The sequence below is a fragment of the Oncorhynchus masou genome, chromosome 2, assembly GCF_036934945.1.
Source record: "Oncorhynchus masou masou isolate Uvic2021 chromosome 2, UVic_Omas_1.1, whole genome shotgun sequence".
NCBI lineage: Eukaryota > Metazoa > Chordata > Actinopteri > Salmoniformes > Salmonidae > Oncorhynchus > Oncorhynchus masou.
In genome coordinates this window covers 31,609,310-31,637,120 of record NC_088213.1, presented here as the reverse complement: position 1 = coordinate 31,637,120, position 27,811 = coordinate 31,609,310, and the positions used below count along the sequence as shown (strand labels likewise).

General features: G+C 45.1%; 1 protein-coding gene across 2 annotated transcripts in view; it reads left to right on the top strand.

Moving 5' to 3' along the window:
- The window catches only part of LOC135558652 (furin-1-like), an 89,067-nt gene that overhangs the window by 57,556 nt on the left and 3,700 nt on the right, over window positions 1-27,811 (top strand). For both annotated transcript variants that reach the window (XM_064992634.1, XM_064992644.1), the window contains exons 5-15: window positions 816-944; window positions 1,137-1,213; window positions 14,101-14,189; window positions 18,146-18,318; window positions 19,995-20,207; window positions 21,543-21,643; window positions 22,450-22,553; window positions 23,746-23,863; window positions 25,293-25,472; window positions 25,567-25,691; window positions 26,657-26,785. In XM_064992634.1, coding sequence (XP_064848706.1) covers window positions 816-944; window positions 1,137-1,213; window positions 14,101-14,189; window positions 18,146-18,318; window positions 19,995-20,207; window positions 21,543-21,643; window positions 22,450-22,553; window positions 23,746-23,863; window positions 25,293-25,472; window positions 25,567-25,691; window positions 26,657-26,785 — 1,438 coding nt within the window. The remainder of the gene's footprint in view (window positions 1-815; window positions 945-1,136; window positions 1,214-14,100; window positions 14,190-18,145; window positions 18,319-19,994; window positions 20,208-21,542; window positions 21,644-22,449; window positions 22,554-23,745; window positions 23,864-25,292; window positions 25,473-25,566; window positions 25,692-26,656; window positions 26,786-27,811) is intronic.

The window sequence follows — 27,811 nt, the reverse complement described above, 5'->3', positions numbered from 1 at the left end:
AGGGGTGTGGTATCTGACACCGAAGGGGTGTGGTATCTGACATTGAAGGCCTTGGATAAGAGGAAAATAGTAGGACGCTTTTCAGACAAATTACATTAAATTGCGGCAGCATTTTTTAGAGAAATGGCTGTGAACTGCAAGGCCTCAGTCATGGTATTTGACCAATGGTCAAGTATGATGTGGCGAGAATACCAAAAGGCCTGTGTAGAAGTCTCTGTACCATTACCCTGGTGGCTGGTTGCCCACTAACAGAGACCCTCGGGGTGGCTCTGATGAGAGATGTATGCTGCTTCTGGTCTGGGACTGATGCTACATGCTGAGTGATGAGCCTGTCTGCCTGTCTCTTTGTCTGCCTAGCACCACAGGATGTTGTAAGCCTGTATGGTGCCACAGGATGCCGTCTGCATCCCGTAGGGATTTAGTCATTTTCTGTTATGATTGATGTCTAATGCAGTCTTGACACACCACCCAAACACTCATCTATATATTTCTGGTTGGAGACGATCCGCGGTATATTTTTTTCCATGTCATAAAAACAATTATAAACTGGGTGGTTCGAGCCCTGAATGCTGATTGGCGAACAGCCGTGATATATCAGACCGTGTATCAAAACATGTATTTTTACTGCTCTAATTGCGTTGGTAATCAGTTTATAATAGCAATAAGGTACCTCAGGGGTTTGTGGAATATGGTATGCTTAAATGCTTAATTTGATGATGCAAAGATATAAGTTTGATAATTTTCGTCATTTAACGTGTGTCTTGTAATGGATCTTTAGACTCCATTGACTGTTCTTGGTGTTTTCTACTCCACAGTACAATGCTAATCATCGTGACCTGAATGCTAAAGGTGCATGGGAGCTGGGCTACACTGGGAAGGGAGTGGTGGTGTCCATCCTGGACGATGGTATAGAGAAGAACCACCCAGACCTTATATCAAACTATGTGAGTATCACCGTCATCTTACCCCTGGCTTCAAGGCTGGGGCTGCTGCATCTCAATAGTTTAAGGTGGCTTCCTTTCCATGATCCATGTTGATGAGGAGAGGAGGCCATTTTGGACTATTGATTTTCACCCCTAGACTTTTACTCCTCTTATCATAGATGAGTGATTCTGATTGTCTCTGTCTGCCTGTAGGACCCAGACGCCAGCTATGATGTGAACGACGGAGATCCAGACCCTCAGCCACGATACACACAACTCAACGATAACCGGTAAGATCCCGATTTTAAAAAAGACACTGTTTCAGTGACAGCAGAATTTGTTCTCCCCGTGCCTAACTTGATTCTTTATACAAATCTACCATTGACGTCAATGCATGATTAACATGGAAATACGAGTCACGTCGTGTGCCAATGCCACATAATGATTCAGTTCTGAGAGAAGAGACGTGTAGGATGGTTCTTATATTAGGCAATACTTAACGCATAACACGGGAATCGTCACGCCTCTACATGAATAGGCTGTTTCATTGTGGTGTCCTCGTAAAAAAAATACTGTAATTTCTCATGCAGTCAGCTGGGTGTGTGGTTCTATTGAAGAGAGACAGAGGAAGGGATCTGGAATAGCTGGGGGGGAGGGGGGGTGTAATGGAGTGAGTTATGGGCACCGTCACTCTGGCTTGGGTCCAGGTCTGTCAGCTGTTAGAGCAGAGCTTCTCTGAGTGAAAAGAGAAAGGGACATGCACTCAATGAATGTGACAGTTGAGTTATTTTAATAAGCCGGGAGACAGATTGAAGTAGTAGACTCTTAGAGGGTTGGAGAACATGTCAATGGGTTTTGGGTCCCCCCCCAATCGAGAGCAAAAACATGTGCTTTAGAGTCACCCAGCTGCTAACAGGGCATTTCTGTGGCCTAGTTAAGTGGAGTAAATCTCCTGGGATTAAGTGAATTTGTGAAGAAAGCAGCTTTACTGCAGTGGCCTGAGCAGATGGCATTAAGACTTGTTTACTACCGCCCCGATGTCTTCTCTGCTGCCCTGAATTGATCGAATTAATTTCATCAGCGTTAACGAATACAACAAATCTTCTGGCTCTGGAAAGGCCTGCTCCTCTCGTTCTGCTCCTCTCGTTCTGCTCCTCTCGTTCTGCTCCCCTGCATGCTTCCCCTTTCGGACTTAAATGTGTGATTTTTCCGTAATCTGCTGTTTTCGGGCTGCTAGCCAAATACCCTTTTTTTAATCTTGAGGCTAACCATGCTTGGTGATGACAGGCAAAGAGGGTTATAGTTAGACGCTGGTGGAAATCAAAGGTCTCCAACTGAGACTGCATGGGTCTGGAGCAGGCACTGTCCACATGGAGGCCAGACTGGTGTAAGGAGAGATAGAGATGGCCTCAAGTAAGATGACTGCATACATGACTTCCTACGCTAGTGTGTATAGCCATAGGTCTTGAGCCTCCTGCGGTCAAGGCGAGAAAGTGAAACGGCGGAGTAAGAGCCAACGCCAATGGAACTCTGCCACTTACCACACACACACACACACACACACACAGAGCCATCCATTATGATTCCCCCAGCATACACACAGAGCCATACATTATGATTCCCCCAGCATACACACAGAGCCATACATTATTATTCCCCTAGCATACACACAGAGCCATACATTATTATTCCCCCAGCATACACACAGAGCCATACATTATGATTCCCCCAGCATACACACAGAGCCATACATTATTATTCCCCCAGCATACACACAGAGCCATACATTATTATTCCCCCAGCATACACACAGAGCCATACATTATTATTCCCCCAGCATACACACAGCCAACAGACAGTTGATTCCCCTATCCCCCACACACAGTGCAGTAAATGCCTTTGGACTGAGAATCCTCCTGGCTTGTCCTCTCCTCCCTGCCTAGCTCACCCCAGCCCTTATCTCCGGCCGCCCAGCTCTGCCTCGCTTCCCCGTGGCAGGACTGAGGTGTGTGTAACTGCGTGGGGTTGGTGTAGGCGTGTGTTTAAACACCCTGTGGGCAGGCTGGAGCGCTGTAAGGCTGTGTAAGGGTCTGTTCCCTGCAGAAAGCCCAGCTCTGTTCACCTCCATAAAGCTCCCTTTCTTCCACTGCGTGAGGAACGCTCCTCTGCGGCAATGTGGCCATTCAGCCCCGTGATTCTCAAGTCAACATGTGATCTGGCCCTGTGGCTCTGCAGCCATACTGTCTTAGAACAGGAGGATCAGTCTCTCTAGGGGCCTCTGCTGTGAGCTAAAATTGGAATGGGGGGGTTCTTTTTATGCATCAAATGTTTCCCAAAATGCCCATCCTCAGCTGGGAGTGGCAGGCTTTAAAGCTAGGTCTAGCACAGGATAATCTCCATAAAATTTGAACTGAACTGAGGTTCTCTTGTAATTGATTTAGCCAACAGAGGCTTTTCTGTTATTTGAGGTATTTTGGTAAAGCAGACTTGAGATGTATTTTTTTTATGTCCTGGAGGAAGTTGATTTTATCACACGGTGCTGTAACTGCTGTACTATGGCTGATATCATGTTATTCATATTTTAATTAAAAAGAGCCATGGAGTTTGAATCGTGTTTTACATTAAGTTGGCTTGCTGCAAGATACCATCAAGGACAAGAAACTTAAAATAACTGTACTGTAGTTGTACACACACACAGCAATGTAGCTGTATATTGGGTGAACATTGGGGATGTTGCTGGTAGCAGTAAGTGTTGATCATCTGACCACCTTTTCTCAGGCATCCAGGGTGCCAGCGCTCTGTGTCTGTTAGTGCAAGACAGAAAGAGCTCTTGCTTTGTAACAGGAGGCATGTGTGTTTGTGTGTTGTATTAGCTTTCAGTTTCCGCTGTATCACTGTCACATGTCAGGTTGTGTACACACAGCATGAAATGTCTAGTACACACATGTTTGTGTCTGTAACAAGGCTGCAGGGGCCAAGGAAAATAGTTCAATTGATGTTATATAAGGTTGCATTCTGACTTATCAAATATTGCAATCAGTTAGAGGACGAGAACGGTTGTTCTTCATTACAGCCCATCATTTCTTTGGAACATTAAATCCCTCTTCCTAATGTGCCCGGTCGTCAGTGTTGGGAGGAAGGCTCTTTATCAGGAGCACTCCACAGAACAACGCAGGTTGATTCATTTTACAGCGTCTCAGATTAGTTACACAAGATGTTTGCTTTGTATTCCCCCTCTGCCTCTGTTCCATAAACACTGAGAGACCTTTTGTCCTGTAGGTCAACTCATTAGTCAGCTGATTAAGTAGGAGCGAGGCCAGAGAAGTTGTCCAGATTTACCTGGGGGCAGGCAGGCTAATGATCAGCTGGGGCCACTGGCCCAGCCTCAGAGAGCACAAATGATTTTCTTCTCAGTAATTAATTCAGGTTAGGGAAAAACGGCGAGTTGAAGGAGCGCCCTGTCAAGCTATCAATAGCCCAATATGGCATTTGAGCGAGAAGCGCTCTCACACAGACAACTCAAATGGGACCCTATTCCCTATGTAGTGCACTGCTTTTGGCATAATTTAAAAAGTAGTGCGCTATGGGTAGTAGGGCGTCATTTTTGATTTTGAAGCAGGACTTCAGTGGACTGGACGGTATTTTACAGCTTGGACCTGCCGTAGGAAGTTTCATCACGTTACTCATCGATATTAGGTGTAACTCTATGTAATGGCTGTTAGTACTGTGTTTCTGCTCTGTAGGAAACCTCTAAAGTTCCACCTGTAGTTTTTCCCACATAAAAACATTTGTCTTGTTAATCTCTGTTTTAATCTCTTTTAACAGTTGGCTCTGTTTGAAATATTGTGTCTTTATGGAAGTTCCACCTGTGGTTTCCCCTTGTATTAACATGTATTATGCCAATGTTAAGACCTTTAAGGAGGCAGCTGGTTGCCATGGGGATGTGAGCACCAAATTGCCTGCATCATCCCGAAAGTTCATCAAACTGTAGCCTTATGGTTTCAGCACTCCAGTTCCACACCAGTATGGGAGCCATGTTCTATCAAAACTGATAATTATGAAATATGAGTTCCAGCTAAGGAGAAAGCAAAATCAGCATTCTCACAGCACAATGATAATGTTGTTTTAGCTTACCATGGAAATCAGCTTTCTTGTTTTATTTTAATATGCCCTTCGGTTAAGTTAGTCCAAACTCTTGGGAGGGTTGTCTCGTTCCTCTCATAGTTTATCATTCCAACACCGTCTACAGTATCCTATCCTCAGTTTACCTTTATGTATTACTTTCTGGCCAGCTCAGTTGAAAACTGGCTTTGTCAATGGTGTTAAGACTGGAGATGGAGATGGCCTTGTCTCTGCTCCAGTAGTTCTGGTCAGGCTGACTTGCAGCTCCTCGGGGACCAGCCTCATTTCCTGCTAAACTGCAGCCCAGAGGAAGGAAGGAAGGAAGGAAGGAAGGAAGGAAGGAAGGAGTTGCCCCTTCACACTGAGCTTAAGTTTTTATTTTATTTTTCGTTTTCCCCCTGCGGGGTTGATGTTTTGGGCACGGTAAGCTCATCCTAGATCCATACCTAATGGTAAGTTCTGCCAGGATGTACGGCCAGCTAGCGGTCTGACGGAGATGGATTGTTTGACCTACTGCAGTTGTCAATTAAAGCAAGGACGAAGACTATTGACTATTGACATTACATAAAAGTAAAATTAGCACTTGGTCTAATTCAATGTCAGTTTTGAGTTCTAGCCTAGGATTGGTGGAGCTGATCCAAGATTTGTGCCCATCTTCCACCATTGTTCCTGTTCCCAAGAAAGCTAAGGTAACTGAGCTAAACGACTACCGCCCCGTAGCACTCACTTCCGTCATCATGAAGTGCTTTGAGAGACTAGTCAAGGACCATATCACCTCCACCCTACCTGACACCCTAGACCCACTCCAATTTGCTTACCGCCCAAATAGGTCCACAGACGACGCAATCTCAACCACACTGCACACTGCCCTAACCCCTCTGGACAAGAGGAATACCTATGTGAGAATGCTGTTCATTGACTACAGCTCGGTATTTAACACCATAGTACCCTCCAAGCTCGTCATCAAGCTCGAGACCCTGGGTCTCGACCCCGCCCTGTGCAACTGGGTACTGGACTTCCTGACGGGCCACCCCAGGTGGTGAGGGTAGGCAACAACATCATCTCCACCCCGCTGATCCTCAACACTGGTGCCCCACAAGGGTGCGTTCTGAGCCCTCTCCTGTACTCCCTGTTCACCCACGACTGCGCGGCAACGCACGCCTCCAACTCAATCATCAAGTTTGCGGACAACACAACAGTGGTAGGCTTGATTACCAACAACGACGAGACGGCCTACAGGGAGGAGGTGAGGGCCCTCGGAGTGTGGTGTCAGGACAATAACCTCACACTCAACGTCAACAAAACTAAGGAGATGATTGTGGACTTCAGGAAACAGCAGAGGGAACACCCCCTATCCACATCGATGGAACAGTAGTGGAGAGGGTAGTAAGTTTTAAGTTCCTCGGCATACACATCACAGACAAACTAAATTGGTCCACTCACACAGACAGCATCGTGAAGAAGGCGCAGCAGCACCTCTTCAACCTCAGGAGGCTGAAGAAATTTGGCTTGTCACCAAAAACACTCACAAACTTCTACAGATGCACAATCGAGAGCATCCTGGCGGGCTGTATCACCGCCTGGTACGGCAACTGCTCCACCCACAACCTTAAGGCTCTCCAGAGGGTAGTGAGGTCTGCACAACGTATCACCGGGGGAAAACTACCTGCTCTCCAGGACACCTACACCACCCGATGTTACAGGAAGGCCATAAAGATCATCAAGGACAACACCCACCCGAGCCACTGCCTGTTCACCCCGCTATCATCCAGAAGGCAAGGTCAGTACAGGTGCATCAAAGCTGGGACCGAGAGACTGAAAAACAGCTTCTATCTCAAGGCCATCACTGTTAAACAGCAACCACTAACATTGAGTGGCTGCTGCCAACACACTGACTCAACTCCAGCCACTTCAATAATGGGAATTGATGGGAAAGGATGTAAAATATATCACTAGCCACTTTAAACAATGCTACCTAATATAATGTTTACATACCCTACATTATTCATCTCATATGTATACGTATATACTGTACTCTATCATCTACTGCATCCTTATGTAATACATGTATCACTAGCCACTTTAACTATGCCACTTTGTTTACATACTCATCTCATATGTATATACTGTACTCGATAACATCTAATGTATCTTGCATATGCTGCTCTGCACCATCACTCATATCTTTATGTACATATTCTTTATCCCCTTACACTGTGTATAAGATATTAGTTTTGGAATTGTTAGTTAGATTACTTGTTGGTTATTACTGCATTGTCGGAACTGGAAGCACAAGCATTTCGCTACACTCGCATTAACATCTGCTAACCATATGTATGTGACAAATAAAATTTGATTTGATCTTCCAGACTATAGTAGAGCAGTTACTCAGAATTAGTCTGTTTCAACATGACTTTGGTGAGGTATTACCCCATGGGTGTATCGGAGTGCCTGGACACCGCCTGTCTTCTTTTAGTTGAGTCATTGTTTAAGAATCTTTGAGTAGAAGGTGTTTCCTACACACAGTGATGTGATGCAAATAGGGCTGTCTGTTCTTTGAATGAATACTAATCTAATGGTTAGCTTTGGGCTGGCTGCCAGCTGTAGCTGTGTGTAAGTCTGTCTTCTCTCCAGACGTGTGTCTGTAATCAGATAATGCCTGTTGTGTTCAACTCATTGACATGGCTTTTTGTTGCTCTTATCCCTCTTGATAAATATCACTGTTGTGTGGAGACTACAGAGGATTGTTACACAATTAGGGCAGCAGCTACGAAGGCAGCAGAGTGGGCAGCAGCTACCGTATAAAAAAATCCAGCACATAAGCAGAGATCTTTAGCCACAGAAAATCTGGAACCGTAGCCACTATTTTTAACCTCAAACATGAGACCATTGTGTGTGTGACAGACAGACAATAAAAATTGTTATTCAACCTGCCTGTAACAGATGGTCCAGGGATTGGATCAGAGCTGATCTCATTACAAACAGTACCCGTTGAATAAAACTGAAGGGATAACTATAATCTGTTACTGATGATGCACCTCCTCTCTACATACTGTAGTTTATCAGCACGGTGTGATTCAGAGTCTGTGTCTTTGTGTTGAGTGTCAGTGTATTCTTTCATGAAATATAAGATGGAGGCCGACCCACTCACATGAGTCAGTGTCTGATCCCAGGGAAGTACATTTAGTTCATCTATATTATATAGCATTGATAGTTGTTTTATGGAAGGCCTTTTAACTGCACACTTTACAGCAGTAATATAAAGTAGAGTTTCTGTCCTCTGGTCTGTGACTGATGGTAAGTGAGGCTGCCAGTGTGTCAGATCAGTCCAGACTGTGTGTCAGGGGGATATTAAGGCTCTGTGATGTTAATTTATCTCACTGTGACTTGATGAAAGATGCTGCCCTCCTCCCCTGTGAGAGTGAGAGACGTCACTTTGTTCTGCCAGAGTGGAGCAAAGTGTGTTTTGATAGGCCAATTCATCTGAGCCCCCTCGTATAGCCTACACCAGAGCTCTGCTCAGTTACAACCTCTGTATCCACACCACAAGGTTGGGTTCAATCCCATGTCAATGCCAGGCTGAGGCAATGCAGGAAATCGAATCAATTGAAGAGGTGGGGTTTCAGGTGTCTCCGGAAGGTGGTGAGTCAATCACCACCTTCCGGAGACACCTGAAACCCCACCTCTTCAAGGAATACCTAGGATAGGATAAAGCAATCCTTCTCACCCCCCCCCTTAAATGATTTAGATGCACTATTGTAATTTGGCTGTTCCACTGATGTCAGAAGGTGAATTCACCAATTTGTAAGTCGCTCTGGATAAGAGCGTCTGCTAAATGACTTAAATGTAAAATGAAATTCAATTTGGTGGCAGGTAGCCTAGTGGTTATGAGCATTGGCCTAGTAACCAAAAGGTCACTGGTTTGAATCCCGAGCTGGCTAGGTGAAACATCTGTCAATGTGTCCTTGAGCAAGGCCCTTAACCCTACTTGCTCCTGTATAAGAGTGTCTGCTAAATGACTGTAAACCAATCATTATCATAGAAAATCTTGGGAATGTTATTTTTGTTTGTGTGCTTCCATTGCATCAGGAAATTAGTTGGAAGTGACCGTGACTCCGGCCAGCTGGTTGAACCCCCAGTGGTTATTTGGCTGGAAGCCTGGAACATAATATTAACCCAAGACAATCTTCCAAAACACACAATCAAATTTGAAGTTTTGTGTTGGCCTAGTCAAAGTGCAGACTTAATCCCAATATGACAGGACTTGAAACAAGCAGGTCATGCTTGAAAACCCATAGATGTTGCTGAGTTAAAGTAGTTCTGCATGCAAGAGTGTGCCTAAATTCCTCCATGTGAGAGACTGATCAACAACTACAGGAAGCATTTGCATTCAGTGGTGGCACAACCAGTTAGAGTTTAACCTGTTGCGTCGCGCAATCCCGGATCCGGGATTCTATTTATAGCCTCAAGCTCATTAGCATAACGCAACGTTAACTATTCATGAAAATCGCAAATGAAATGAAATAAATATATTTGCTCTCAAGCTTAGACTTTTGTTAACAACACTGTCATCTCAGATTTTCAAAATATGCTTTTCAACCATAGCTAAACAAGCATTTGTGTAAGAGTATTGATAGCTAACATAGCTATAAGCCTAGAATTCAGTCAGCAACATTTTCACAAAAACAAGAAAATCATTCAAATAAAATCATTTACCTTTTGAAGAACTTCAGATGTTTTCAATGAGGAGACTCTCAGTTAGATAGCAAATGTTCAGTTTTTCAAAAAAAATATTATTTGTGTAGGACAAATCGCTCCGTTTGTTCACGTTTGGCTATGAAAAAACCTGTATCCAGTTATAGCCTCAAGCTCATTAGCATAACGTAACGTTAACGATTTCTGAAAATCGCAAATAAAATGAAAATAATGCGCCTGCTCTCAAGCTTAGCCTTTTCTTAACAACACTGTCATCTCAGATTTTCAAAATATGCTTTTGAACCATAGCTATTCACTAATTTGTGTAAGAGTATGCTAGTAGCATTTAGCACGCAACATTTTCACAAAAACCAGATAACCAAATAAATAAAATCATTTACCTTTGAAGAGCTTCGGATGCTTTCAATGAGGAGACTCTCAGTTACATAGCAAATGTTCAGTTTTTCCTGAAAGCATCTTTGTGTAGGAGAAATCGCTTCGTTTTGTACATCACATTTGGCTACCGAAACGAAACGAAAATTCAGTCACCAACAACGTCAAACTTTTTCCGAATCAACTCCATAATATCGACCGAAACATGGCAAACGTTGTTTGGAATCAATCCTCAAGGTGTTTTTTCACATATCTCTTCATTGATATATCGTTCGTGGAAGCCTGCTTTCTTCTCTGAATTCCATGGAAAAATACTTGCAGCTGAGGTTTGCGCACCAATTTCGGCGCAGGACACCGGGCGGACACCTGGTAAATGTGGTCTCTTATGGTCAATCTTCCAATGATATGCCTACAAATATGTCACAATGCTGCAGACACCTTGGGGAAACGACAGAAAGGGCAGGCTCATTCCTCTCGCATTCACAGCCATATAAGGAGACAATGGAAAACGGAGCCTCAAAAATCCTGCTGATTTCCTGGATGCCGTTTCATCTTGGTTTTGCCTGTAGCTCACGTTCTAGGGCACGCACAGAGAATATCTTTGCAGTTCTGGAAACGTCAGTGTTTTCTTTCCAAAGCTATCAATTATATGCATAGTCGAGCATCTTTTTGTGACAAAATATTGCGCTTAAAACGGGCACGTCTTTTTATCCAAAAATGATATAGCGCCCCCAGAGTTTCAAGAGGGCAATTACATTGGAGCAGGGACTCTACAAGGTATCGAAAGCTTTCCACAGCAATGCTGGCCCATGTTGACACTGCTTCCCACAATTGATTGTGTTAAGTTGGCTGGATGTCCTTTGGGTGGTGGACCATTCTTGATACACACAGGAAACTATGTGAAAAACCCAGCAGTTTTGCAGTTCTTGACACAAACCGGTATGCCTGGCACCTACTGCCATAACCCATTCAAAGGCACTTAAATCTTTTGTCTTGCCCATTCACCCTCTGAATGGCACACATACACAATCCATGTCTCAATTGTCTAATGGCTTAAAAATCTTTCTTTAACTCTCAGGGATAGGCGTCCCGCTAGCGGGACAACTTTCGGTGAAAGTGGAGGGAGAGCAATTCAAATAAATAATCATAAAAATGATGGATATTAAACATTTAGGAACATAAGTGTCTTATATCGGTTAAAAGCTTAAATTCTTGTTAATCTAACTGCATTGTCCGATATACAATAGGCTTTACAGCGAAAGCATGCCATGCGATTGTTTGAGGACGACGCCCCACATTAAAATATTTTTCCACCAGCACAGGTTTCATAAATTCACAAATAGCGATTAAATATTTGCCTACTTTTAAAAAATCTTTGCAGGTGCGTGTCCTCTTCATCACGCATCCTCTGTCGCGCTCATAGACTCATTTCCAAGTCTGTATCCCACTACTAAAACTCATAATTCTTCCTCGTTTGGTCACGGTTTCAGGATTGTTTCTTCCCAAAGACTACTGAAAGTGGAAGCCATAGGAATTGCATACTGGGAGCAAGATTACATTTCTTCCCTATATGTTTGATTGGAAGAGCATGGGCTCTCCCCAAAAAATTCTGGTTGGCTTTTATTTTGTATTCTCTCCTACCATATCTATTGTTAGTCTCCTACATTATTTTAACATTTCTACAAACTTCAGAGTTTTCTTTCCAATGGTACCAATTATATGCAAATCCTGGCTTCAGGGCCTGAGTAACAGGCAGTTTACTTTGGGCACGTCAGTCAGGCGGAAATGGAGAAAAATAGACCTTAGCCTGAATGAACCTGTCTCCACTTCATCTACACTAGTTGAAGTGGATTTAACACATTTCATTAATAAAGCATCATAGCTTTCAGCTGAATTCACCTGGCCAGTCTGTCAGTGTACACTTCACAAACCATTTCTTCAGCAGTTCCAGCACCTCCAAAAGCCCACTTTCACCCGAGACCAGACTGGATGACCGTGGCATGTTTGCTTTTTTCCCTCTCCATTGGAGCAGCAACCCACAGTCTGTAAAGGCCCACTCACCCGGAGGATGTGATTGACTGGGCTGCTGACCCAACCAGTTATGTCCTCCACATTCTCTGAATGAGGAGGTCAGATAAGCACATTGTGTTGCTCTGAGATGGACTGCTGCGTTGCTGGCCAGTCGACTTCCCACCATTGTGGGATTCCTGACCCTAAGATGTCTTGCACCACGAGAGACACCAAATGGTCTCTCCTGGATCATTTTCAACCTTTTTAGATATGTTCAAATGCCTTTAGTGGTGCAAATGGATCAAAATCTCCTTGTCTCGTGGAAAGAACATTTCGCATCAAAAAGATTGCACGTCTTGGATTCTGGAAGATGTTCAGATTGGGATATTTTCTGCATCCTTTGATTTTACCCTAGCAACATCACATGCCAGAAGAACGTGTCAGATAGATCTACGTGGATATGTATTTGTCAGAGGCAGATATGACTCTAACAAATGTGTCATTCTTTAGATGTGTTCAAATTTTCTTTGAATTACTTCTACACCTTCACCATTCAAGCATGTTGTTAAAAGGCCTTCTGGTCCTGCAGTTAATCCAGGTTCCATGACACTTGTTAGTGGGACATTGAGCACTCAGGTAACTCTGACATTAATCTTTGACTCACAGCTCATAGCCACGTCTAAAGAGATCTCAGATGGATTGGTTGATCCACAGTGCAGCGCTCTCTGATCCTCTTGTTTAAAGGGGCCTGGTCTTCGTCCTGTGGGTTTAATGGAGTACATTAGCCTAGCCTAACGCCCATCAGTCAGGCCTGGATAAATGAGGTTAAAGTGTTTCGGAGGTGGTTTGAGTACAGCTGACCCCCCCCAGAATTAAATGGCAGTTAGAAGATGTCCCACTATAAGAGAGGTACTGGAGGCATTAAGTCCCTTTCATATTCTTTAATTGCTCATCGAGGGCCATGGCTAACAGCTTGCATATGCTGCTGCTTTCATTGAGCTCTGGTGGCTCAGTCACAGTGCTCCATAGAGCCACATGCTGAGACCACATGCAAGTTATCAATGGAGGGTGTCAGTCTCTCTCAGCCCACTGGGGTATTTCCTGTGGGCTATGATAGAACACCATAGTACTGGTTTATTTACTCACCCTAACAGGGAGCCTGCTGGCTGGGGTGCTTTCCTTGGCAGTGGAGCTGCTCTCTGCTGATCTGGTGTATCCTACCCCTGGCATTATCCACTCCCACTGATTGTCCTGGGAGCTGGTGGTTTGGAGGACGTTTAGTGTCCGTGTCCATCCGGTGGTGCAAAGCGAGCGGAGGAATGAACCTGACTGGAATGTGGTGGTCCACATTCTCCCACCGATCCCCTACAGCGCTGAGAGGGAGGGATCAAACCGGAGAGGCACAGAATCAATGAAAAGCCCTTTTGTGGAAATGGCTAATCTAATTTGTTTCCCCCACCGTAAGATGGTAGCATGTCAGCTCATTTTGCCTTTCCTTGCTGCCGGCAGGCCCCGCGGCCCCAGACTCATGGTCAGGCCTGCTGGAAGGGAACAGTCTAGTGTTTCATGACCCTCGCTCACTGACTGACTGACTATTTTTCTCTGGGCTACAGCTGAGTTGGAACAGCTGAGAGGCAGCCAAAACCAAGGACTTGTCTACATGAGTTTGTTTTTTGTCGATGGCCACAGTATCGCAGGGAGTGCATTCCTACACAACCTCCTGTATCTGTTAATTTACTCTCTCTCCAAGAGCTCCATTCATAGATAATGCACACTGCCTGGAGACAATTATGTAGTTTGTAGCTAATGTAAACTGTTTTTATATGGGTAAATCACATCAAGATGAGGACATATATTCTCTCCTTCCCCCCCGTTCACTCCCTCCCCCATTCTCTCTCTCGTTCATTTGCTCACTCTTGCTCGTTTTCTCTCTCTCTCCTCTCTCCTCTCTCTCTAGGCATGGGACTCGTTGTGCAGGCGAGGTGGCAGCGATGGCCAACAATGGGATCTGTGGAGTCGGAGTGGCTTACAACGCCAAGATTGGAGGTACAGTACCGTAGAACAGAGGGCGATTCATGTCATCTCTCTCTGTTTCTCCTCCATTTTATCTTTCAATTCTTCACGTTTTCTGACTGCTAAGATGTGTGCTGCATCCGTACTATTCTGAGCTTAGTTTGAGCAGGAGTTGCTCAAGGGTAACTCTTCCTCCCACACTTCTCGCCCGAGATGACAGTGAGGCTCTATGAACATTATGTGTGTGTGATAATCTGTGTGCAGCGTGACTCCTCTGAGCCCATGCCTCAGTGTAAGCGTGTGTAATCCCTTTAATTAGTGCCATCTCTTTTATCTAGTCAGTTCATGCTCTCATCTCATTACCCCTCTGCATGTTTTATCTCTCCATGCCACTGCATGTTTCTAGCTGTCACAGCCCGGCTAAATCCAACTCATAGTTTTAGTCCTTATTGGTCACATCCAGTAGCTGCCTGCCGCCACTTCTCTACTGTCTGGAGTAGTACTGTCTCATTTAAACGATGTACATACATACAAGTCTTATTCAGTTAGTCGAAAAATCAATTGTGTAGAAGTTTCACATTGTATGCCTCCTGCATTCAGCCTCTTCAGCAAGACTACTTCCTTTATAAAGGTGGACTCCACACTGGGCAGTGATTAAACAGTCTGCCTTGGAACCTGCGTGTTAATGAGATGGTTAATGAGCAGCAGCTTCTGCTCACCTTCCCCACTCAGAGGACAGAAACTTTCTGACCAATCACAGTCCTTCCAAGACTGCAGCAAGGGGGCCATGTCAGGCGTAAAGGAGAGTGAAGCAGAGGAACAGCAGTTGTGTGTGTGTGTGTGTGTGTGTGTGACCTACCCGCAGGCTTGGCCCAGTCCGGCAGCTGCCTGTTAATAAGTGAGTAGAAATACCCACTTCTAGAAATAAATATTTTTTTATTTCACCAGGTAGGCTAGTTGAGAACAAGTTCTCATTTACAACTGCGACCTGGCCAAGATAAAGCAAAGCAGTGGAACACAAACAACAACAGAGTTACACATGGAATAAACAAACATATAGTACAGTAGAGAAAGTCTATATTCAGTGTGCGCAAATGAGGTAGGATAACGGAGGTAAGGCAATAAATAGGCCATAGTGGTGAAATAATTACAATATAGCAATTAAACACTGGAGTGATAGATTTGCACAAGATGAGTGTACCAGTAGAGATACTGGGGTGCAAAGGAGCATAAAATTAAATAATATGGGGTGAGGTAGTTAGGCTATGTACAGGTGCAGTGATCTGTGAGCTGCTCTGAATGCTGGTGCTTAAAGCTAGTGAGGGAGATATGAGTCTCCAGCTTCAGTGATTTTTGCAGTTCGTTACAGTCATTGGCAGCAGAGAACTGGAAGGAAAGGCGGCCAAAGGGGGAATTGGCTTTGGGGGTAACCAATGAAATATACCTTCTGGAGCGCATGCTATGGGTGGGTGCTGCTATGGTGACCAGTGAGCTGAGATAAGGCGGGGCTTTACCTAGCAAAGACATATAGATGACCTGGAGCCAGTGCGTTTGGCGATGAATATGAAGCGAGGGCCAGCCAACGAGAGCATACACGTCGCAGTGGTGGGTAATATATGGAGCTTTGGTGACAAAACGGATGGCACTGTGATAGACTGCATCTAATTTGCTGAGTAGAGAGTTGGAGGCTATTTTGTAAATGACATCACCGAAGTTGAGGATCGGCAGGATGGTCAGTTTTACGAGGGTATGATTGGCAGCATGAGTGAAGGATGCTTTGTTGCGAAATAGGACGCTGATTCTAGATTTAATTTTGGATTAGAGATGCTTAATGCGAGTCTGGAAGTAGAGTTTACAGTTTAGCCAGACACCTAGGTATTTGTAGTTGTCCACATATTCTAAGTCAGAACCGTTGTGATGCTGGGCTTGCGGGCAGATGTGGGCAGCGATTGGTTGAAGAGAATGCATTTAGTTTTACTTGCATTTAAGAGCAGTTGGAGGCCACTGAAGGGGAGTTGTATGGCATTGAAGCTCGTCTTGATATGAGTTATACAGTATTCAAAGAAGGGCCAGAAGTATACAGAATGGTGTCGTCTGCGTAGAGGTGGATCAGAGAATCACCAGCAGCAAGAGCGACATCATTGATGTATACCGAGAAAAGAGTCGGCCCGAGGATTGAACCCTGTGGCACCCCCATAGAGACTGGCAGAGGTCCGGACAATAGGCCCTCCGTTTTGACACACTGAACTCTGTTTGTTTGAGAAGTAGTTGGTGAACCAGGCGAGGCAGTAATTTGAGAAACCAAGGCTGTTGAGTCTGCCGATAAGAATGTGGTGATTGACCGAGTCGAAAGCCTTGGTCAGGTCTATGAATACGGCTGCACAGTATTGTCTCTTATTGATGGCGTTTATGATATCGTTTAGGACCTTGAGTGTGGCTGAGGTGCACCCATGACCAGCACGAAAACCAGATTGCATAGCGGAGAAGGTACGGTGGGATTTGAAATGGTCGGTCATCTATTTGTTAACTTGGCTTTCGAAGACCTTGGAAAGGCAGGGTAGGATAGATGTAGGTCTGTAGAGGTTTGGGTCTAGAGTGTCTCCCCCTTTGAAGAGGGGGATGCCCGTGGCAGTGTTCTAATCTTTGGGGATCTCAGACGATATAAAAGAGGTTGAAAAGGCTAGTGATAGGGGTTTCAAAAAAAATTGGCGGATAATTTTAGAAAGAGAGGGTCCAGATTGTCTAGCACGGCTGATTTGTTGGGGTCCAGATTTTACAGCTCTTTCAGAATATCAGCTATCTGGATTTGGGTGAAGGAGATTTCTAGAAAGGCCATACTGTGGAGGGCCTATTGCACTGCCCCTCCACCAGCTCTCATACCATACACACCTAAACAAACACAACTATGTCTTACTATACACGTGAGGACTTGTTGCGGACCAACAATTGATTCCCATTAAAAATCCTATTTTACACCTTACCCTAAACCTAACCCTAATTCTAAACCTAATTTCCTCACTTCTCTGAATTGTATTGGTTTATTATTGTTGTGTGTCATTCTGGTACTCACAAGTATTGTAAAATGTACACACACACAGAGATCAATCTAATATCCCATCACTCTATGGCAGTGACTACCAATGAAAGGCAGGTCTTTGTCATCCCACCAGAAATCCTACCACTATTCCAGAGCACAAACTGTAAGCTCAAGCTTTGACCTTAAGATTTAGAAAGCTGTATTGGCTTCAACCCACCAACAGAAGAATCCCTGTGTGTTGGTGGAGGTAAGGGGTAGCAGAGATGGGCGCAGCGCTCCCCAGATAATGGGCCATCTCCTACTATAAAACTATTTTCTCGTTTCGTTCTGAGCTCTACGGGGACCCTGAGTCAGTGCCCTCGCCGCTGGATGCCTTTGGAGAACTTCAAAGGGCTGAATTTGATTTGTTTACTTTAACCGGTATGAGGGCAGTATGGATAGCTTGACCCTCCGTGCATCAAAGCAGCCAACGCGTTTGTTTTGAAGATGTCTGCCTTCGATTTCTCAGCTTCCTATCTGCTTGGCTGGGATGGGGGTGCGGAGAAAAAGAGGATGAGGAGGCTCCGAAAACTTTCTAGCGCCAGCCTCTAGGGCAACGTTCTAAATTAAATTCAGAATCGATGGCTTTAATATACAAAAAGCGCCTGCATATCCCAATTCAAGTGTCCCTCTTCTGCAGAGGGGATTTGTGCAAAGCAAAGTCCACCCAGATTCAAACTTTTCATCTGTTTTCTTTGGAGGGAAACAGAATGTTCTCATTTATGACCTGTAAACAAACCTTCAGTATCAGCGCTTCTTCAGATCTAAGACTTATTTATCACCAACTCTGCTGCTGACTGTTTGTTTTTCTGTGGAACACTTCCTACCAGTGGCTTTGGTATTTGAGTTTAACCTTGCCTGCATTTCTCTTCAAAGAAAAGGAGTAGATGGTTATTAGATTGTGTGTGTGTAGGAGTGCGTATGCTGGACGGCGAGGTGACCGACGTGGTGGAGGCCCAGTCTCTCAGTCTGAACCCACAGCACATCCACATCTACAGTGCTAGCTGGGGCCCCGAGGATGATGGGAAGACGGTGGATGGGCCCGCCAAGCTCGCCAAGGAGGCCTTCCTGCGTGGAGTGACCGAGGTGTGTGTGTGTGTGAATATCTGTGTGTTCTGGGCCTCAGTTGTGTGCTGCGTTCCCAATGCCTGCCTCACCATCAATAGTTTGTGTATGACTTCCTCTACACACAGCCAGTAATTATGTAGTAAACTATTCAACCATTTTGAAGGACAATGGCAGCTTGAACAATGCAAGCGCACTACATGACCCAGACTATTATGAACAATTTGATTTGGTCACAGTGGAAGTATCAGGCTTTCTAAACTCCACTAAGGATAAAATAATAAATGGCCTGAACAAATACTGTAGGAAAAAGAATCCTCAATACAAAGCACTGAAAATATTGTACATTCATAACCACCTGAAGTGCACTTTACACAATCAACTCTCTTCACATCACTACCGTACCACAATTGTAGAAGTGATTTCAGAATCTGAGTGGGAGGATATTTGTGTTATGAGATTATCTCAATAAAACGCCATTGAGCTCAGGTCACGTGCACATTTTCTTTTGCATGTGAAATGCTAACAGATGTAAATAGTTCATGGGGCTTTAACGTTAGTGTGGCAGGATTCAGAGAGACCGAAGTCTTAGCTCCAGCTCCTCCGTCTCACATGGGCATCCGGGCAGAGCATTGGCATACTGCCAACCCTGAGACGTTATCTGTGTGTGTGAGAGAGAGAATATTGCTTTTAGGTATTTTGATAACAACTTAAAGAGCAGGATGGTTACTGGTCCTGGTCTTTAGTGTCAATAGGAAACAGTAGCTGGTTTGCTGAAGGCTCTGTGTCTTTAATGGGTTTCTTACTGTATACAGCCTCCACCCAAAAAAAATGTGATTACAAACGCTTATACTATAGTTAAGCAATAAGGCACAAGGGGGTGTGTTTAGTCTTTGGATGTGTGAGTGGAGGGAACAGTAAGCATCCCGACTGCAGACGTATAGGGGCCATATGCCAGGCTCTCTTTAGTGTACACATGGGAGCCTGCATCCATCTGATCCCAGTTCTAAGTGTAAGAGGGTGTGAGAGAGCCAGTCATAAAGCATTGAGCCGAGCCAGGGCCAACGGGCCATTCAGACAAAGAACCATCAGACCTTATGGGGCAAACCCCATCTGAGAGCCATTACTGGTGCCCTGTCTGCCTCCATTTATTACAGGCCTGTCAAATAAAAAGCATATGGGCTGTAAACACACTATTCTATAGAGAGCCATGGCATCATCAGTAGCTCCAGTCTGTTGTTTACACTGTTCATGATGGTTGTATGTGATGGTCAATGTGTGGAGGCTGCACCACCCAGCACAATGGAGCATTCTGTGGGACTTTGATATTTAGTCACTGTGAATGCTGAATAGCACAGATGATTTATTGCTCAGGGTTTGTTGACATACGGTCCGGTCCCTGTTGTCTTGTATTGCGGCCGTGGTACATTAAAGCTCTTTGGATTCAAAGCGTCTGAGTGATCACACGGTTCTGTGATGTATGGATGAGCTGTGGCAGGCCTTTCAGAGATGGACCCTGGAAATAGTTGTGCTGTAGTATCAATGGGAATCTAATTTAGATTGAATGACACTGTGTTCCCCTCTTTCATTAGCTGCGCCACACCAAGATACACATGCATGTGGTCATGTACGTCAGAAAGGCTTGTCTAGGTTTGTTATTGACTCTGTTCTGTCTGTCCGTCTCCCTCTCCCTCTAGGGCCGTGGGGGTCTGGGCTCCATCTTTGTGTGGGCATCAGGGAACGGCGGGCGTGAGAAGGACAGCTGTAACTGTGACGGCTACACCAACAGCATCTACACCCTGTCCATTAGCAGCTCCACCCAGAACGGCAACGTGCCCTGGTACAGCGAGGCCTGCTCCTCCACCCTTGCCACAACCTACAGCTCTGGCAACCTCAACGAGAAACAGATAGTGAGTTCAGTAGACACGTGTTTACACACATACACATACACACATATACACTTACAGTGGCAAACGGAGCGGGGACCACGGATTTGGATTAATTAACAACACACACTCTCATTCACTCCCAGTGTGAGCATCATGAGTGCGAGAAACGTTTGTCTGTACAGTCTGAAAATGGGCATGTCAGAACATTCAACTGAGTGGTGGTGTGTATGCAGGGTGGAGGAGTGTGTGAGTCGGGGCTCCTGTCCTGTGAGAGTCTTGTGCTCTGTGGTTCCAGGGCCTCAGTGGTATTATGTTGCTAACTGCAAAGGGAGATCACACAGCTTCCACTGAGCTTTGAAGAGGAGGAAGTCTATTTTACAGCATATTAGTCAGGGGAATGATGTGCATGTGTGTGCTTCAGTGAGATGTAAGAATGGATGGAAACGTTTGATGTATAGCCAGGGTGTTGATGTATAGAACCAGGTTGATTTGGCTCCTGGGATCCTTAGAGTATCTCAGATGGTTGAATCCGGAGCCAAAGCACTAGTACAGACTCTCTAGTTGTACTCTAGAGGTTTGAGCGTTTCTGGATGTCCTAGTTAGCCTGTATCCTGTTGCACTTCTTTCTTATTTTTGTTGCACTTCTTCGTCGGTGTTCCTATTGGTTTCAGTGCTCCTTCTTCCAGTCAGATAGAATCTAAGCCAAATGCTTATTGGACTGTTTGGTTCTTCAAGGCAGGTTGTGTGTGTGTGTGTTCAGTCTGGAGGGATGACTGAGTCAGTTCTCACTGGCCTGTCTCAGACAGCCATGGCCTGCAGTGACACGCTCTCTTCCCGCTTTCCTTTTCTCTCCCTTCATAAACTCTTGCTCTTTGCACTCTTTCCCACCCGCCCTCTGAGGCCCATTTGAATGAAGAACTGTAAAACGTTAAAATCCCATCTCCATGTCTCGCCCTTACACACACACACACACACACACACACACACACACACACACACACACACACACACACACACAAAGGTGGAGGATGGAGAACCTCTCACTAGGAGAGATTACAGTACAATACTGTGTAATGGATGTTCATCCCAACCTCTTGCCATGAGGCATGCTGTGCACACATGATTAATGAATTGGTGTGTTTCCACATTCATGATTAATCATGTTAACCATGTGTTGATATATAAACGTTTATCAAAGTAGATGGGGCTGAGTAGAATATGATTTTTATAGTGTATAACTTACACTCCTACTGATTGTTTCAATAGAAAGTTCTTTATTTGCCCATATATTAGGTGTTAACATTTCGGCCCGGTATGTGCAGCACCATATCGAACTACAAACTCTCTTCCTGTCAGGTGACAACGGACCTCAGACAGAAGTGTACTGACACCCACACGGGCACCTCCGCCTCGGCTCCACTGGCTGCTGGGATCATCGCCCTTGCACTGGAAGCCAAGTGAGTGACTCTTATCACCTGTCTGTCTCGATCTGTGTCTCTGACTGTTTGTCTCAATGTCCCCTTGCTTGTTCCTATTTTCCTCTCTCTGTCTGCTTCTCTCCCTCCTTTGTTTTTTATTGTCTGTTCACAAATATTTGCCGTCTGAGCGCACACAGATGTCTCAGAAGTACGACAAACTCTTGGGGGAAGGCAGCTGTCTTGTAATAATGTATTGTGGATCAGAATAGATGAGTCGGTTATCTCCTATCATTCTGCTATGAACGTGTCATCAGCTCAGTACTGTAGTCTGGTTGGGGAATGGGGCACGTGTGACCAGTAAAAACCTCTGTAGGTCCCTGTCCATTAAGTGTCCGACTGTACTGCAGGGCTTTGCCTTTCCCTTCAGTCAAAGCTGACCTTTCAGTAAAAGAGAACTGATGAGGTTTAAACTCAATGTTTCGCTGGGGTACTATACACTATTTGACTCTGTTTTACTGTAGGCTTTTACTGTTGCTCTGCTGGGTGGAACTGCAGTAACACAGGGTTTTATACGGAGAACAGAGGAGAGTGGGAGAGCAGAGATGTGACTGACAGAGGGATCTCTGGTCTCTTTATCTTTTCAATGCAGTAACATTAAGCCTGATGTTCAACTCTTCTTGTGCACTTGGACACCTAATGTCATTTCCTTTGCAATTTGATGCTATGCATTGTGGTACAGTAGGATATGTTGTTGCATGTTTTACTGTCTTCATAATCATGTTAAGTGTATTTCAGATCTGGAATCTTCTATATTGATGAAAGGTATGGTTGTTGTGTGTGTGCAGTAAAAACCTGACATGGCGGGACATGCAGCACTTGGTCGTGAGGACCTCTCATCCCGCCCACCTCCTCACCAACGACTGGAATACCAATGGGGTCGGCCGAAAAGGTACAGCGAGGCGTTCCATTAGCTGAGCTCGGTTGACCATCACTCCTGTGCCCTGCCAGTTACACAATGGAGACTGATCTATATTGTATTTACATCAATTGATTTAAAGTTGCCTACATTAAGAAATTACAGAAGGCCATGGCTCCAAAGTTCAGGGAGAGGTTTTACTGGGCACACAGCAGGGTACATGCAATAATCTAATAGTGAAGAGGCCCTTATTGAGTTGGAACTGGAATCGTGATGAAGTAGCCTTTCAGCAGTCTATCGATCTTTATTTTTCCTTCTCTCTCTCTGTCGATCTCTCTCTTTCCTTCTCTCTCTTTCCTTCTCTCTCTCTTTCCTTCTCTCTCTCTTTCCTTCTCTCTCTCTTTCCTTCTCTCTCTCTTTCCTTCTCTCTCTCTTTCCTTCTCTCTCTCTTTCCTTCTCTCTCTCTTTCCTTCTCTCTCTCTTTCCTTCTCTCTCTTTCCTTCTCTCTCTCTTTCCTTCTCTCTCTCTTTCCTTCTCTCTCTCTTTCCTTCTCTCTCTCTTTCCTTCTCTCTCTCTTTCCTTCTCTCTCTCTTTCCTTCTCTCTCTCTTTCCTTCTCTCTCTTTCCTTCTCTCTCTCTGTCGATCTCTCTCTTTCCTTCTCTCTCTTTCTCTCCTTCCTTCTCTCTCTTTCCTTCTCTCTCTCTTTCCTTCTCTCTCTTTCCTTCTCTCTCTCTGTCGATCTCTCTCTTTCCTTCTCTCTCTCTGTCGATCTCTCTCTTTCCTTCTCTCTCTCTGTCGATCTCTCTCTTTCCTTCTCTCTCTCTGTCGATCTCTCTCTTTCCTTCTCTCTCTCTTTCCTTCTCTCTCTTTCCTTCTCTCTCTCTGTCGATCTCTCTCTTTCCTTCTCTCTCTCTGTCGATCTCTCTCTTTCCTTCTCTCTCTCTGTCGATCTCTCTCTTTCCTTCTCTCTCTCTTTCCTTCTCTCTCTCTTTCCTTCTCTCTCTCTTTCCTTCTCTCTCTCTTTCCTTCTCTCTCTCTTTCCTTCTCTCTCTCTTTCCTTCTCTCTCTCTTTCCTTCTCTCTCTCTTTCCTTCTCTCTCTCTTTCCTTCTCTCTCTCTTTCCTTCTCTCTCTCTTTCCTTCTCTCTCTCTGTCGATCTCTCTCTTTCCTTCTCTCTCTCTTTCCTTCTCTCTCTTTCCTTCTCTCTCTCTGTCGATCTCTCTCAGTGAGCCATTCATATGGGTATGGTCTGCTTGATGCCAGTGCGATCGTGGCTCTGGCTGAGAACTGGACCAACGCTGGGCCCCAGAAAAAATGTGTGCTGTCCATGGTGGCAGAGCCCAGGTGAGCTACACACACACACACACACACACACACACACACACACACACACACACACACAACAGCTCTACCAACTCGACCTGTCATACCACTGTTTGGCTGGTAGGAGAATCAGTACTAGCTTCATAGGGATTTCATTGGTTTCGGGTATAGTACAGTTAACCTACCAGGTGATTAACATATAATAAACCTATGTGATCCTTATTAGAATAGGATGCTTCAGATTGTGTGTGTGAGAGTGTCTCACATCTTGGGGTGGGTCGGCTGTGGAGGTGATGAGCACTGCTGTGTGTGGGCTGGTTTGTGATGGCCCGTAGGTGTGAGAGGTGTACATGTGGGACCAAACTGTCATGCCTCAGTGTGACTGCACGTCATGTTTAGACTCTGAGCATGGCACCGGGAGCCCATTGATAGGCTCTGCTGGGTTCTTGCGTGTGTGCTAGGGAGATGATATTTTGAACCTGGGGGAGCATGTTTAATAAGGGAAATAATCACTTACAGATGAGTCTCTCTCTGCTTCCATGTTCTCCACGCTGTCCTGGCTGTCTCTAAACCTCTGTTGATATTTTACTCTTTCACTCTCTCACTCCTTTGCTCTTGCTCTCTGTTCCTCTCTCATTCTCTTTCCCTCTGTCTTGTGCTCCTTCTATCTCTTCCTCTCTCTCTCTATCTATTCCCCTCACACTTTCTCTCTCTCTTTCTCTCTCCCACTTTAACCCTGCCTCTACTACATACTGTAGTTGACAGGTTCCCAGCCCTGTTGTATTGTCTCTGTACTGGTCCCCAGATCACAGCCTACCACTGGTGCCTGTGTTAAAGGTGTTAGTGGCATGGTGTTTGTGCATTGTACAGTGCAAGAGGTGTTGCTTCTCCTTCACTCTCTCTGACTGCTGCGGATTAGATCCTAACATTTTAAGGGATTTAATTAGGAGGAAGCGGTGTGTTTTACACCCAGTTCACCGATTACGGCCCGTATTTTCTATTAGCTGGACGCCACGGCTTTTGTAAAGCCTCATGCCCTCCTCTCTCTCCTCCTCTGGGTTCAGTTGTAGTGGATGTGTGTAAGCTGCTAAGCGGATTGGGGGGAGTCGGGGGAGCCTGGCACTTTTCTCCTGTAGAGGACAGGGCTGCTGCAGGACCTGAGCTGCTAATCCTGTGCCCTCAGCAGGCTCTCACTCACACACATACTTCTCTCACACACTAGTCCAGAGCGACAGTCACACACTCATGCAGCATCACTCACACACTCCGAGAACAATTATAGACACGCACACAGATGCTGTCACATGCTCACTCCCAGCTGTGACATCTTCCTCACAGACACCAAAAGCCAGCAATATGAGAACACAAACCTCTTCAATCAATATGCTGTCTTTGTGTAAATGTATGTATTTGGTCATATATGCTGATGTGCTGTTTATCTGTGTGTCAGGAACATTGGGAGCCACCTGCTGATCACCAAGACAGTGGACGGCTGTGTTGGGACAGCCAACCATGTGAGCTCCCTAGAACATGCCCAGGCCCAGCTCACCCTCTCCTACAACCGCAGGGGCAACCTGGGCATCTACCTGACCAGCCCACAGGGCACCCGCTCCACACTGCTCGCTCCCAGGTACACACACACACACACACACACACACACACACACACACACACACACACACACACACACAGTGTATTACATACTTCCTGTCTCTCCTCTGCAGGCCTCATGACTACTCATCAGAGGGCTTTAATGACTGGGCTTTCATGACCACACACTCATGGGACGAGGACCCCCGGGGGGAGTGGACCCTGGAGATGGTAAACGTGGCAGGGGCCAGCGACTACGGTAAGACACCTCTCATTTAATACCTTATTAGCTATTGTTATGTCTGGAACATAGTCTAGGAGCTCAGAGAGAGAAAGAGAGTGACAGGGTTTCTGTTAGTGCTGCCGTGTCTGACTAGCAGTGTCATTGAAAGAATGTGTGTGTGACGGGATGTATGCTTGTGGTTGCATTTATCTGTGCATGATTCATTGATGTACTAAGTGTGAGAGAGAGTGTGTGCATGTGCAGTAAGTGCTTGATTTATGTGTTAATGAATTTGTTTATTTCATAGTGTGCGTCAGTGCATGTGTGCATCTACGTCATTCATGTGTTGATGATTGTGTGTGTGTGAGATGCTTCCAGACCGCTAACAGGGAGTGTTTTATGCACGGGGCAGCAGTGTCTGTGCCTGGAGAGCTTTCCTTTTGATCTCAGGCAGTCTCTCTCTAGCTCCACACACCCACCTCTAAATCAGCTTCATTAAACCAGGGAGAGTAAATCAAGCAGGGGAGTGGAGGGCCCTGCTGTCTGTCCCAGGCTAACCCAGGCTGATCCAGAATCTCCTAAGGCCCATCCAGGCCCTCTCAGACAATCTTTTTGGGGTTTATTTGTAGTCCTCTCTTGCTCTTTCATTTTTGTTTTCTTTCTCTCACTCTTCTCTCGCTTTCCCTTCCTCCCTTCCTCTGGCTGTAGACCCTCTCAAAGGGCTCGTCATATAAATGGCTCTCCCGGGAAGTGTTGTTCTAAACTAACGGGTCTATAGAGAAACACCAGAATGTATACTTATACATTTAATGCTTTACTTCTAGGAATATTTTTCTGTCATTCCATCCAGGAAATCCAAGAATATAAAAGGAGCAGGATAGAAGCTGCAATTACAGAACCCACCCTGAAGAGTGCCAGAGCCTTGCTGGCGTAGACGGTGGCTTGGAGATCTGTGCTGTCGTTGCTTATGTGTAACACTCGCTCTGCCTCCCTCGGTCTAGGCACTCTGACTCAGTTCACCCTGGTGCTGTATGGTACAGGCCCAGACTCTCCCAGCTCCACAGCCAAGGACCTCTCTCAGCCCAGTAACGGCAGCTGTAAGACTTTTGACCTACAGCAGATCTGCATTGGTAAGAATGTTACTGTTGGTTACTGTAAGAGAATGTACATTCTGTACCTAGGGTTAGGCAACTGGGGTCTCGAAGTGTTGTGGTGTGCCCAGGCTTTTGTTCCTGCACAGCACAAATGCACCTAATTTCTAATGGATCAAAAGTCTGCCCCACTGTGGCTCTGCAGGCTTCAGTTGCCTACCCCTACACTAAGCCTAAATTGAATGAACAGGTAGATTTACACTGCACACTGTACAGGTAAGACTGGAGAGATTAAACAATGGCTCTCATATCAAAAGTGTATGGCTTGTATAGGTTAAACCGTAGAGCAGGAGTCTCCAACAGGTAGATCGTGAGCTACCAGCAGCTCACAGCCCAGCTTTGATAAGCTTGCCAATGAATGTGAAGTGAATGAATCTGAAGGTACATGCATTTTTTCATGTGTTCCATCACAAACTGTTGTAAACGTAAGGCTCCCTTCCGGCTACTATCTAATCAAAGGCACATTGACATTATCCCACCCCTGGTTAGCCGCTGTTAAAAATCCAACTGTAACACAATATCTGGCAATTAAATTCCGGCAATGTTGTTTGGCGCACGCATTTGTCTAATGATAGCCGGCATCTTGTGGGTAGACAGGACTTTCCCCATAAACCTTCTTAATTAAATGTGAACAAACATTTAACCTCACAGAACTAGGCTATATCATGATTATTTGTATCAATTGGGTGGCCATTGCTTTGCAAACTCTGCCATGTTCTATAGACATCAACACTTGTCTTCTGATGTGGTTTAAGCATTGACATGGACACCATTTTTGTTGTTTCCTTTATGAATAATTGTTATATTGAGAGTAACAAATACAATTAAACTGCGAGAAGTGAATTCAGAAAATACAAAACACAATTTTTTGTGGGCCTGTCATGACAAATACTGTTCATGAACCATTATATTACCTGGGTATATTGACAGAAAGCACAAATCTGGTTCACTAAGGATCCGGGGAAGAGTTGCATGGTAGAGGAGAATAAAATAATGTGCCTACTT